At 41.6% G+C, this 12956-nt stretch overlaps 1 protein-coding gene across 7 annotated transcripts in view; it reads left to right on the top strand.

Annotated features, from left to right (window-relative positions):
* ARHGEF33 (Rho guanine nucleotide exchange factor 33) overlaps nucleotides 1–12956 on the top strand; it is a 116244-nt gene that overhangs the window by 67079 nt on the left and 36209 nt on the right. For 3 of the 7 annotated variants that reach the window (XM_045827083.1, XM_045827081.1, XM_045827082.1), the window contains 2 exons: nucleotides 2400–2539; nucleotides 9461–9590. In XM_045827083.1, coding sequence (XP_045683039.1) covers nucleotides 2400–2539; nucleotides 9461–9590 — 270 coding nt within the window. Of the gene's footprint in view, nucleotides 1–2399; nucleotides 2540–7596; nucleotides 7672–8744; nucleotides 8896–9453; nucleotides 9591–12956 lie in introns of those variants that run through there. The other 4 variants (XM_045827084.1, XR_006784355.1, XM_045827087.1 and 1 more) reach the window with 4 other exon arrangements.

The following is a 12956-nucleotide window of genomic DNA, read 5'->3' as shown; positions in this document are numbered from 1 at the left end:
CTGGGCTCACCTAGCATTCAGGGTTCCCTGCCAGATGGGGATTGGGGGCCAGGCCCAACTAGGCCCACCGTCCTGTTGAGGCGAATGCCAGGGTAAAGGCTTGTATGAACCTTAGTTGCCCGCGAAGGCGAGAGTTAGAGACCATTCTGCAGTTCATACCAAGACATAAGAGCACGCCATACGTGTATACGTGCGTCTGACGGCAAAGAGATAAAACAGACATCGACGAGACTTACAGCAGCTTATACCATCATCCCCACGCCCAGTGAAGCAGTTAGGGTCTCTTCTGGCTTCCTGCTCAAGCTGTAGCACCTCAGGGTTGCACTTCACTTTCAAATCACTGCAGGCAAGTCCCAGGACTGTCTGTTCCTTTCTCTGCCTTTTAGGCACACTGCCGTGTTTAAATGTTCAAAATACTGAACACTGCCAGCTTAGTCTACTCCTTGGTCCGCACCAACCTTGTGTGTAGTTAGGGAAGACGCAAGTTGCCCTGTTTCACTGTGGCTTCCCCGCAAAGTTCATTGCAAAGCTAAATATATTTCCTATTGCTTTCCTTTTCACTGGAAAGGGGTGTCACGTGACTTTGCAAACTCCAGTGGGACAGGGACGACACAAAATAGTCAAGAAAGCATTGATTCACAATCACTTTCTTTGGCCTCCATGTCAGTGTCTAGTATTTTGATGTCTAACCTTGTGGTCTGAAGGTCTTGGGACAATCAAAGAGGTCAGACCCTGGTCTTTAGTGCTCTAAGAAAGAAGCCAGTATGCTTTATTGCCAAGAGTCCCTGACTAGGTAGCAGGATATCTGGGTTCTAGTCCTAGTTCTGCTGCCAAACAGTTGTATGCTTGTGGACAATTCACTTGGCTCCTCTGTGCTTCCAGTTTTCTCATCTGTAAAAATAAGACAATATATACCTTTCCTACCACACGGGGTTGTGAGGACCAGGCGAAATAAGAGAAAGTTTGTGAATATACTTTGCAAAGTATGGAATTCTATACAAACAAGTGCAAGATATTATCAAGACCATGATTCCACAGAAAGGTTTTCCTTAAACTATTAATAGATTTCGTTCTAAACAGTCCCCAAAAACCTACTTCTCGAAATATGCTTCTTGGGCTAGTAATGAATGCATTACCTGGGAGCTTGTTATAATTGCAGAATTTTGGCCCCACCCCAGAACCACTGAATCAGAATCTGCATTTTAGCAAGATTCCTAGATGATTCATATAAACATTAGGTGCAGTTGGACAGGAGTATACCTTTAACCACTGGTTTTCAAAATTTATGTGCGCAAGTCCAGAGATTCTGGTTCAGAAATTCTGGGTCGGGGATCAGGGATCTATATTTTAAATAAAGGCCCCAGTTGATCCTGTAGCTCCAGGACCACACTTTGAGAAACACCACACTAAGCCATCAAGATGTTAGTCTCCATGGTTTAGTTAATGAACCTTAGTAGAATATTAAAGAATCTCTAGATCTGTTACTACAACCCCAAGCTAAGTTCTCAAAGTCAAACCCATATGTTTCTTGAAAAAAATTCACCCCCAACCTTTGCTTTTCTATCAGCAAGCAGTCATCCATCCAATTCATGAAACTTTCAGGGTGGTTTTTTGTTTTGACTTCTTGGGTTCAAAATTAAGCATCTATTTTTTAGTTCCTTTAAATTTCAGTCACCTCAAAAGAAATATTTTGTTCATATAGAATATAAATATATATGCACACCTATTTTATCTAGCACATCTCACATTTTAAAAGAAATTAGAGTTCACAAAAGATAGAGCCTTATTTTTACTTTACACTCTAAATGCCATGGACTCAGACTTATACAAACTGTATTAAAGGCATATCAACAGGTTGGAAATGTTAGTTGACATTTACTTCCAAACAGATCTGACCTCTCAAAACTTCCATTCTCATTTATGTCTAAACTGAAGAGTTAGGAACATTAGTTTAAAACTAGTATTACAATCAAGGAACTTCCTTGTTTTGTAGAAAGAGAAACATACCCAGAGATATGAGAGAACTATAACTGATTTTCCAACAAGATATTATTCGTGCCAGAATAAAAAGTTAATCTCTGTACTCTTAACATTTGTCAATTTCCTTTATCTCCTGATCTTTAACTATCGTTATTATAGGATTATGATATAGACTCTAGACTCTTTGCCTTGATACAGAGAAAATATTTCTACACTCAGCAGAAAATTATATTCTTTTCAACTACTAATTTCTTAATTAGTCTAGGTTTGCTTTAGTTGGTATAGGGTACCCACCATTAGTCTTTGGGGCTAGAAGAGGAAAGTGACAGAGCTAAGGAAAAAGTGTCCCACAGTCAGGATAGATACTAACTTTGGAAAAGAGTGGGGGAAAAATCATCCCTTTTTTTGTGTGTTTTCAGGAGATGCATTTAGAAGACACCACCAGATTCTGTCCAAAGGAAGAAAGAGAAAGTGAACAAACATCTTTCAGCGATCAAAACCCCAGGCAAGACCAGAAAGGGGGCTTTCGCAGCTCCTTCCGCAAGCTCTTTAAAAAGAAGTGAGTAGCTCTTAGACAAGACACCGTTGTAACTCCTTTCCCTTTGGGCTGTCTTGAGGTTTTAATAGTACTAAGTATCAAGTAGCCTGGTTTCCACACAACTGCTTGAAGCTCAGTGCCTGCACCCAGTAGCCACGATTCTTGCCAGGCGAAGATGTTTCTCATTGTAATCTAGAGTAAAAGCAAACTCAGCTCTGTCCTCTGCCTCTTTTGTCTTTAGCCCTACTTCCTAGTGCCCAAAGTCATGTGTTCTGAGCAGAGTGAGCAGAGGAGGTCTCCTGGGGAATGAGCTGGTGACAATGAAAAATTCCTTTTAGAGTGGGAAGAGTGGGGTCCACTAATGGGAGTTAGGCATAATGGAAGGTTTTCTAAGGCATCTCAGCAGTTCTGCCTACAGAGGCCTATAGTTGTCTTGGGGGTTAGTAGCTGTTTATTGGGATTTACAGTGTCTTCCCTGGCAGAGATAATTGAATGGACTTGGCTTGTGTCCTAGTTAAAAAATCACTTTAATGGAGTTTCCACACTCCAGAGGAGGCAAAAACAGGCCATTTCTCTTCTGTGGTCCTTCTAAGATTCTAAGTCCTTGTTGTATGAAATCACCCGCCAGGCATTTCGGCCAGCATTTACCAGCACCATCTTACCCCAGCACAAAATGTAAGGGACAGAGAACTGAACATTAGCATTGGACCGTAGAGTGATTCTCCAGTCCAGCTGTTGCCCACCTGAGAAACTGCAGTCTTTATCTCCACTGGTGCTTAGTTTCTCTTGGTAGAGGAGGTTCTTGCAGTCAGTTTTAAACAGTAAGTCTTCATATTTTAGTGGGTGGAAAATTTAAACAAACACACTATTGCTACCTTTGGAAAGTTTTGAATATGTGAGGAAGCACAGAGAAATCACACTCTTCTTGAAGGTAGGGATTCCTGGCTGATTTGGATAATGGTCTTGATGGAAGAATTAGGGGCAGGCCTGGAGTGAGGACATTTTTGATCCTTTGTCTAATTTTCTCATAGGGAGGGTGGTACTGACATTAGTGGGTCTCTGATTGTTGGTTACTGCTTGTTGTTACTAGAAGGAGGAGAAACAGGAAAGAACAAAAACATTACTGCAATCAGAAAGAGCCTTATTCTATGAAGTCCCCTTTCAGTTTTGCTAAGGCAGCCCCATGCATGCATGTATGGCTTTTGCTAGATCCCCTTTATTTAGGGTGGGGAGTTAAGAAATGTAGCTCTCTCTAGGGTCATATATTTAGATCTTTCCTGGCTCAGTGCCTACCTCCGCCAAGTTTGGCGTAGGTGGAGACCCAGAAGCAGACAGCTCTCCAGCTTGACCTTGAGATTTAGGTTCCTAAATCCCTCCGAGGAGTCCAAATTCCTAAGGACACTGCTTAAGCCATTTTTTTTTTTTAACCACAGTATTTCTGAAATACACAGTCACTTTTTGCCTATTGCCATTTACAATGGCTGTGTACTGTCTCTTGGAAAATAGTGAGTCCTGGATCCACCTCTGGTTTCTTTACAAATTCCCATTTTTCAGAGAGATGTAAGAAAATGCTCTGCCAGTTACCTGAGGCAGAGGGAATGGACTTGCCCTCTCTGTGTCCTGGGGGCAGAACTAGTAGCAACGAGTGAGAGGAAGAGCTTTCTAAAAATGCAACTGCCAAGAACTGGAGCTGGCTGCCTCATGAAGGAGTGGGTTTTCTTTAGTAGAAGCTGCATGACCCTAGTCAGAGATGCTATGACAGGGATTCCTGCACTGGTTGAGACATTGCCAGAGTTATTCACCTGAGTCCTTTCTAGTGCTGAGATTTATCTTATCTGTAGTTCGACTTTGTTGTAGATCAATCTAAGTAATCACATCTTATAACATCTGAAACAATGTGGCCTTGGGACCTATAATGTCAAAGACTCAGCCTGTGGAAGAGCAGATTTTATCTTTCTACAGCCCTGCACATCCCTTGGCACAATGCTGAAGACTCACTGTGTGGACTCTCCAAACTGATGTTGGTTAATTGCTTCTAGAACTCTTGCAGCTTTTTGGGACCCTTCTTGGAGGGCCCAGTGGATGCCCTTAGTCTTCTTATCCTATCTCTTAGATCAGCCCCCCCTCCATCAATCATACTGCTGCCACCCTACCTTTGTATTTGAAATCTGAGGTGTTATATGAATGGCTGCTCCCTCCGGCAGGCTTTCCTGTTTTTTTACATCTAGTATAGGACTGTGAACACTATTGGGATGCTTGCTTATTGCCTTGTGTCCAGGGTACCATGGTGGGCACTTTTGGGGACTTGGCATGGGATCAAGAAACAGTTTGAGTAGCTTCCTCTGAGTATTTCCCTCCAAAAACCATGGAAAGTTTGGTTCATTATGCTCAGGCAAAGAGGAAGGGCAAGGAACCCCCAATGTAGCACAGAAAGGTCAGTGGCTCTTAGATGATAACTCACTCTTCTTCTCATTAATTAAGCATTCTTTCTTGTATGCATGTACTCTGTGAAACACTTCTATAGGAACCATGAATGACATGGTCCCAGATGCTATGTGGAAACTATGTAGGAGCTATTATGGAGGACTCTGAAGTTAGGCCTGTGGACAGGTAGAGGGAGGAACCAGAAAGAGACATCCAGCTCATTGTCCATGTTGTTGGGAGGTCAGGCTGGCAGCAAGCCCTGTGACCAGGACATGGTCACTCCTGGGTACTGGAACCATGCCAGAGCCTGGCCTCAGAGGTCCAAAATGGACCAGCGCCAGAGAGGCCACCCATGTCACATCTGGGGCTCACTGCCTGCCTACACCACAGCCCTCTGGAGGCTCATTCCTGTCTACACTGACACACTTTTTGTATCCATAGGGGCTTGTTTGGCTGGTGGCCCCACACACCCAGAATGCTGCTTCGGGATGAAGCTAGGCATGGAGCCAGATGCAACAGGAAACCTGGGAAAGGGTTCTCTTCCCTCTGAGGCTGGGAGGGCCGAAGGCTCATACCCACAAGGATTCAAAAGGGAGAGTCAAGTTGAAATCTTTTTAAAAATCCTGAAAAAATACCCAAGATATTTGGGGGAAAAGATGATGCTCTGTTTCTATCTCAGGCACATTTGTCCTGGGCTGATAGATACCAGGTCACTTGTCTCTGAAAGCTGCCCAGAATTGATCTGAATAAAGACTACATGTATTAAAGTTTGAAAATGTTAAGTGACTTTAAAATTTTTTAATAAGGATTCTTAGAAGCCAGGAATAGACCTAATGTGATAGGCTGATGCTGGACTGAATCCTAACCCTGCTGCCTGTGAGCAGGATGGGAGGCAAACTGTCCCATTCTGGAAGGATCTCTGTGGAGGCTGTCAAGGACTTGAATGTAGACTATCCTGAAGTCTGAAGCAAATGTTACTTTATCGTTATACGTAAATCTTGCACTTAGTTAATAAATATTCTTGGTTGGGGGTATGGCATAGGGGAAGAGGATTATGTAAGACAGTTCAGGGACAGGGAATGTAAATGTTCTTCCTTTTTATCCTCAAATCTGGGAGAACTGTAAGATAAAGAAGAAGGTTTCCAAATGAGTAATTCTATTTCCTCTCCCATTCCGTTCCTCTTTAGCACTTTATACAATAACTTATATACCTCAGAGTAGCTCCTTCTCAGTCATTACCCTCCCTCCACCAATCACATCAAAATCTCTCTATTTTCTTAATCATACACACAGAGTACTTCTACAGGGCCCAGGATAATTGAGTAGGAGAGAATCCTCTTCTTCTGGTGTCTATCAACTGTTTTTGCATAGGCCCAGCCTTGGCTGTGGGACAGACCTTGTAAGAAAAGGCAGGACTACTAAAGACTCAGTTGATAATTTTCCCCTCACCTTCTTTACTTCTTAAAGCCTATCTCAAGTCCTTCCCACATTCATACTCACTTTGGGGTTCTCGTTTCCCATTTTATTTCCCTATATAACTTTAACATTGAAGGAGATGGTTGAAAGGATGACATTTATATTACTCAAACCGGAGATTATGAGTGTTTCTCAATAGGTCATTTGATAGCAATCACTAAGTTCAGGGTCTATAGTGTACTAGGTTCTGTCTAGCACAAGAGAAGTAAAAGAAATAATGGCAGTCCATTAACAGCTTACAGTCCAGATGTAAGGGTAACCTAGCTGTAAGGTTTAGAACATAGTGATCACTCAACAAATATGTAGTAAAAATGAATGTTCATTTGTCAACCACCTTGTTGATCACAGGGGCCAAATACTTTGGCCAATAGACTGAATGTTCCCCTGCTTACTTCTCCAGGTGCATGTCTCCTAAAGCTTTCAAAGTGGACTATCTTTCCAATCAGAAAACCAGCCCTTACTTAGGTCAGAGGGTTCTGTGCACTGGATTCTACCCCTCCTCCCTCCTCCACTTCCAAACAAGCTTTCAAAGATTATTTGTAGTAAATGTGTTCTTGTATGACCTACCCAACTTTGTCTCTGTCAATGGAGTGGAAGGAAAGTTAGCAACAGGGCTTTCTAACAAACACTTAGATGGTATTGCGTCAGAATGCAGGCAGATTGTACCCTCACCCAGCAAGTGTCTGCCTGCCCATCTCTTTAGTGTCTGCTGGGATTTGCCCTGCAGTCAACCACAATGACCCCAGGAACTCAAAAGCCATTCCTGTTTTATAGAGAAAGGGAATAAATACGCTGGCCCTTCCTACTAATTCTGCAGGTGATTTCCCAGTAATTCAAGTATGCATTACTTCAGAGCCTAACAGCCACACCTTTGGGAGGGGCCAACTGTTGAAGTGGCCATATACCATGTAAGCATTATAGAGGTCAGTTACAATGATCTTTAAAAGGATAAAAATGAGCTTTTAGTCATGGCTAAAGTGTATGCTAGAGTTCCAAAAGGATTAGCAAGTCAGCCATTAGTTAATTAACAGTTAGTTAATATCAAGAAACACAGAGAATTCACAAACCTATAGGCACACAGAGGTTGTATATGAGAGGAGCAGTTCAAAAAGAAAAAAAACTAAGTTGAGTTTGTGGACTTTAAAAACTAGACAGGGCGATTTTGGCATTTGTTTCAGAAATGGGAACGCATCTGGTGAAGATTTCTGTGGTCCTTGGGGCTGGTGGTGACAGCAAAGCTTTCCCATTTCCAGGTAAACACTAAATAGTTGCATGTCGAAACCATCAAAGTGTGATGTGTTGGGTTTTGGAGAGATCAGATGTAGCTTAGAGGGGAAATGCGAGGTAAAGATTTTAAGTTTCGACAAATGACTATCTTGTGTTGAGAAACTGCCCTGGGCGGGGAATGGTTCAGAAGAAACAGCAGCCAGATTCAAGTCTTCTTCCTACTTCCTGCCCCCGAAACTACAAGCATTCCTAGCCTTCCGGAAAACAGGCGATATGAGGAAAGAAGGAAATGGTCAAAGATAAATATTCCTAACATTTTGGGTACAACTGTTCTAATTAGGGCTGATTTGAACTGGAGGCAGGTGGGAACTCTGAGCATTGAGAGAGGGCCTGGAGGTCTGTCAGGGTGGGCTTGTGGAGGCTGTTTCAAGGCAGAGTTCCAAGGGGGCTTCTAAAAGGGAAGAGGACTTGCACTCCACCCAGATATTACCTTATCTGATGAGTATCCAGATGTGTTGGGATTGAGAAACACAATAGTTTTTTTCTATGCACTGGGATGCAGTGGAAAAGTGCTCCTTTTGACCAGAAAACTCACTGGAAGTAGAAAGCATGCTGGGCAGCTGTGGCTTCATCTGATACCAAATATTAGGGAGAAAAGTAAAAAAATCTAGTCAGTCATCAGATTTCCAGACATTAGGATTTCAGTCTTTGCGTGGATCCAACTTCTTTCCTTTAAAAATATAAAAAGGATGTTTGACCTCTGCCCAATTAGTTCAGTAAATGAGAGTCGTAATTAACTGATAACAATAATGAGGACCTGTAGCATACCAATAATAGTGAAAAAACGTTTTCTTCTCTGTGGATAGTGGAAACATGCCTGACTCTGCCTCCACACGTGGAGAACGTGTTTAGTTGTGTAGGAGCTTTGGACAAAGAACTTCATGTCTAACATCACGTTCATACACTCTGCATGAGGTCTTTTGATACTGGTTCTTAGTCACTGGGCTAGTTTTACCCGTTCTAGCTCAGAGTTGAAGCTAGCTGAAGGGCCCCAGACTAGCTTATCAAAGGTTATCTCCAGAAAGCCTCCTCCCTCCAGGGACTTCTGACAGGAACAAACTGGAGAAGGTGCAGAGCTGGAATGGATTGCCCAACTGTCTTAACCAAGATAAAGGAAGAGTGCACCCTGGACTGGGGAACCTACTGGACTGATCTGAGTTGTTGACTATTGGTTGGGCTTGGTCTCCTCTGTGGTGGTTGAGATTACAGAATCTCCTCAAGCTGATTGCTGTATTAATTTCTGCATTCTGCTAAATGTAGCATATATGTGTGGTTGGCTTCAATAAATCTTTCATTTAAAAATGAAAACAAGCAAAAGCAAGAGTTTGTAATGTAATGCCCAGGTTTAGTAATGGCCCTTGGTAACCTTGGTTGAGAATGATGAATTTCATCCATTTTAATTTAAGGGCCTTGGTAGTTTGTGGAGTAGTTATAGTACATGGCTGAATCAAAAAGTAGGATTTCTTGAATTTTCTGAGCTTTGTTCCCCTCTTACAGTGTTATTATACAATACCTTACACTGACATACACGGTTGTTACAATCATCCCCATAAAGCATTAGAAAGATACTCTCTTCATCTTCGCTGTAAATCTTAGTTACATTTGTCCCGAGTCATGAAATTCAGGGGAAGTGAAAATTATTCCAAAGCTAGGAAGTAACTGTTTTACAAATGCAGAACAATTTGGATAGATAAAATATTTGAAAACAATTAAAACCAAATCAACCTGTACTTTATCTGTGTGCTGAGATTTTAGGTCCAGTGGATCAGAATACAGGGAAAAAACTAATGAGAATCCCTCAATGGATCCTTCACCCACCAAACAAGATTTCTTCAGAAACCGACTTGCTCTTGCAAATGACCTTGACCAAGGAACAGCTGTGTAAAACATACTTAAAGTTGTATTGTCAAGTGGTAAGACGAGGATAAAAAACTTGTATATATTTGTGTAGGAATATATATATTGATGTATAAATCCCTGAGGAAAACTAAAATAAGTACTTACACATGAAACTAAATCAACATACAAACAAGACATTGAAGAGATGAAGGTTAGTATATGATTGAGAGATGGCTTTTGAACCTCAACACTTGGGAAAAGGGAAATGAAGACTTTTTACAGCATTACAGAAAAACACAGTAAATTTGGAGGAAAATAAATGTTTGTAAGATCAGAAACTTCCACCTTGAAGTCATTGTCCCAGTGTGACATTAGCTTGTTCATATTTAACATGGATATGAATTTTATGCTTCCTTGCCATTTAGTTTATAATTCATCCCAGCATTCTTAGACTAATATACACTATGCTAGGCGCCAGTTTTGTCTTGCCATCAGTCTTTCAAAAACTCCAAGGCAATACCTAACATTCCTAAGGCAAAGGATCAGTTAACAGACTTGTACTTCAGGTGTTGCATCTCTGAGTTGTGGAGGTTTTATACCATGATACGAAAGGTTCAAATCTTAAAGACACATTGATCTCCAAACAGGAAGAGAAACTTAAGAGTAGTATTTCTCTTGTTCTAGGGTTATGAAAATCAGTACAGGGAACAATTATTTCTTTAGAAAGTGGGAGGCCAAAGAAACATTTTTTCTTACATGGTTTTTGCTGCAGCTGTGGACAGTCCAGAGTCTCTGTTTTACTGAGTCAGGTTCAGAGATCCCCTAGTGATCCTGAGTGTCACATACACTCATGACCAGATGGATGGGGGGCGGGGTGCACTGGTTCAGCCACATCCTCTTAGAAGACTTTCTTCAGCCTGGAAAGAAGGTGGCAACAACACCAATGTGTTGATGGCCACATACAGTGGGTGCTACAAGCACCAGGTCAGAATGAAAGCTTAAGGCTGGCAGTACCTTATTCTGTTTTCCAGAACTAAGTTGTAAAGAAACAGAGTTCTTACCTCTCAGACAAGAATCATCGTCATGAGGCTTGCCTGGGCGTGGGGTAATAAAATGTGCTCTATTTCCACACGTATGTCTAAGATGGTCTACGTCCTTAACCTGCCCCAGACGTCAGAGTCATCATAGAAAAAAATGAGGTTTGAACCATTGTCTCCATGCCTAGGCAGTTATCTGTAATAAATCAGGGGCATTTGGTTACTGTGTATTCAAAATCTTGGCTCCTAAACTTATTTCTTCAGAGAATGGCCCTCTAGTAATGCACTGTTTGATCTAATAGGGGAGGCTTCATTTTTAAGTGTTACGAGTTTTCTTCCCTTTGTCTGATTACGAAGGAACTCATTCATTAGCATTTGGAACAACAGGTGGAGTGGAATACTAAATGGTGGCTGCCAAGTGTGGGGGGTTTTCAATGTTTAAGTCAAGCTTTCCATTTTCCTGAAATTAATTAACTTCTTTGAAATTCGATTTCCCTCTGTTACCCCACCAAAGAAGTTTTGGGGGAAGTGCTTGATGGAGCCCTATATATTTTGAGGGAAAAAAATAGAAATTGATGTTTGACACTAGACCTGATTTTTAAACATTATAAGAACATAAGGATGTGATTTAGGTAAGAATGAAAATATTGTTTTGGGAAGTTGTTAGACATTCAAAGTAAAGATTTTTGTACCTAAACCAAATAACTTGTTTTCCAAAATTTATTGTTGTTTTTGAAGAGCTTAGTGCATGATCTTTGATAAGTCATCTAAAATTGTTTGTTATCTATAAAAGATTTTGATTCCTTCTTGCCTCATTCCCTTGAGACATAGTAGCATTAAATGCTCTTAATTCTCAGCAAGAAATTTGAATATGTTGTTTCTTCCTCATGTATATAAACCTCTTCATCTAAAGATAGAGGATCCACTGTAAAAGACTGTGGCTGGATACTTGCGTTTCTAAGTATTTTTGTGTGTGTGTAAGATTTTATATAGAGAGAGGGGAAGGAGGGAGGAAGAGAAGGAGAGAACCAATGTGTAAGAGAAACACTGATCCGTTGCCTTCTGCATGACCCCACTGGGGGCCCAGCCCACACACCAGGCATATGCCCTGACCGGGAGTTGAACCAGCGACCCGTCGCACAGTCACTGAGCCACACCAGCCAGGGCCTAAGTTGGTTGTTTCTGCTTGGCACTCCATTCATCTCTTGTCATTATCACATTTTCCTTTTCAACTGAGCAGAACCCTTCAGCATACAAACATGCTCTTCTTTCTCCCAGTTTTTCAAGCAAAAGAAATCTCTTGACGGTTCTCTGATTTCTTTTATAGTAAGAGTTGAAAGAAGAAGCTGTATTAAAGTTTCTCTCCTCCCATTCTGTATTAAATTCTCTAGGCCCACACCACTCCCCTGACTGCTCATTGCATGTGATCCATCTTCGGTCAGTGACTTTCACCTTGCTCAAGGAACAGTCTACTCTCAAACATCTTCTTCTCCCTAACAGAGAGCATTTGACATGCTGATCACTTCCTCTTGGATTTTCTTTACTAGATCTCAAGGACACAACATACTCCTGGTCCCATCTTTCTTCACTGACAGTTCCTTCTTTGTCTATTTGCTAGTTCCTCCTTTCTCTTCCCTCTCTTAATGTCAGAGTGCCTCAGGGCTCTCCTTCACTGAGATCTCTTCTTCCAGTGAGCTGGCTTTAAAATATGATCTTATAAAAGTGACTCCCAATTTTATATCTTCAGCCCAGAATTCTCTCCTAAACTCCATATTTGCATCTCAAGCTGCCTCCTTGGCATCTCCCAGATGTCTAATGAGTTTACTAAACGTAACTTGCCCAAAGCTGCTACAACCATATATTCGCTGCCTTAGTGAATGGCAACTCTGTCCTTCTGAGGCCCCAAACCTTAACATCATCCTTGACAATTCTATTTTTTACAGCCCACATCTATTTTATCACCAAACTGACTCTCTTCCAAATATGTTCAGGCTCTGACCTCTTCTCACCACCTCCACTGCTGTCCCATTGGCCAAACCTCCTTCTTTTGGGCTAGCCTCCTAATTCCCACTCTTTACTTCTAATGATTCTCAACATGGCAGCCAGAGTGATCTTATCAAAATGGAAACCAGATCACGTCAGGCCTCTGCTCAAACCTCAAAGGGCTCTATTTCTCTCAGACAGAATCAAGTCTTCATGCATGCGTCACCTTGTCCATGAGGCTGACTCTAACCACCTCATTTAAATTTCACCTCGTTCCCTACATTTCCAGCCACCTTGTTCTTGTTCATAGTAGTTACAACATCCTAATGTATAATATACCTATTTATTTTTATTACCTATTGTCTGCATCTTCACACTACATTATGAATCCC

This window comes from Phyllostomus hastatus, unplaced genomic scaffold, assembly GCF_019186645.2.
Source record: "Phyllostomus hastatus isolate PE091 unplaced genomic scaffold, TTU_PhHast_1.1 phas_scaffold_78, whole genome shotgun sequence".
Taxonomy (NCBI): domain Eukaryota; kingdom Metazoa; phylum Chordata; class Mammalia; order Chiroptera; family Phyllostomidae; genus Phyllostomus; species Phyllostomus hastatus.
The sequence above is the reverse complement of the archived record's forward strand: the minus strand, read 5'-3'. Positions and strand labels throughout refer to the sequence as shown.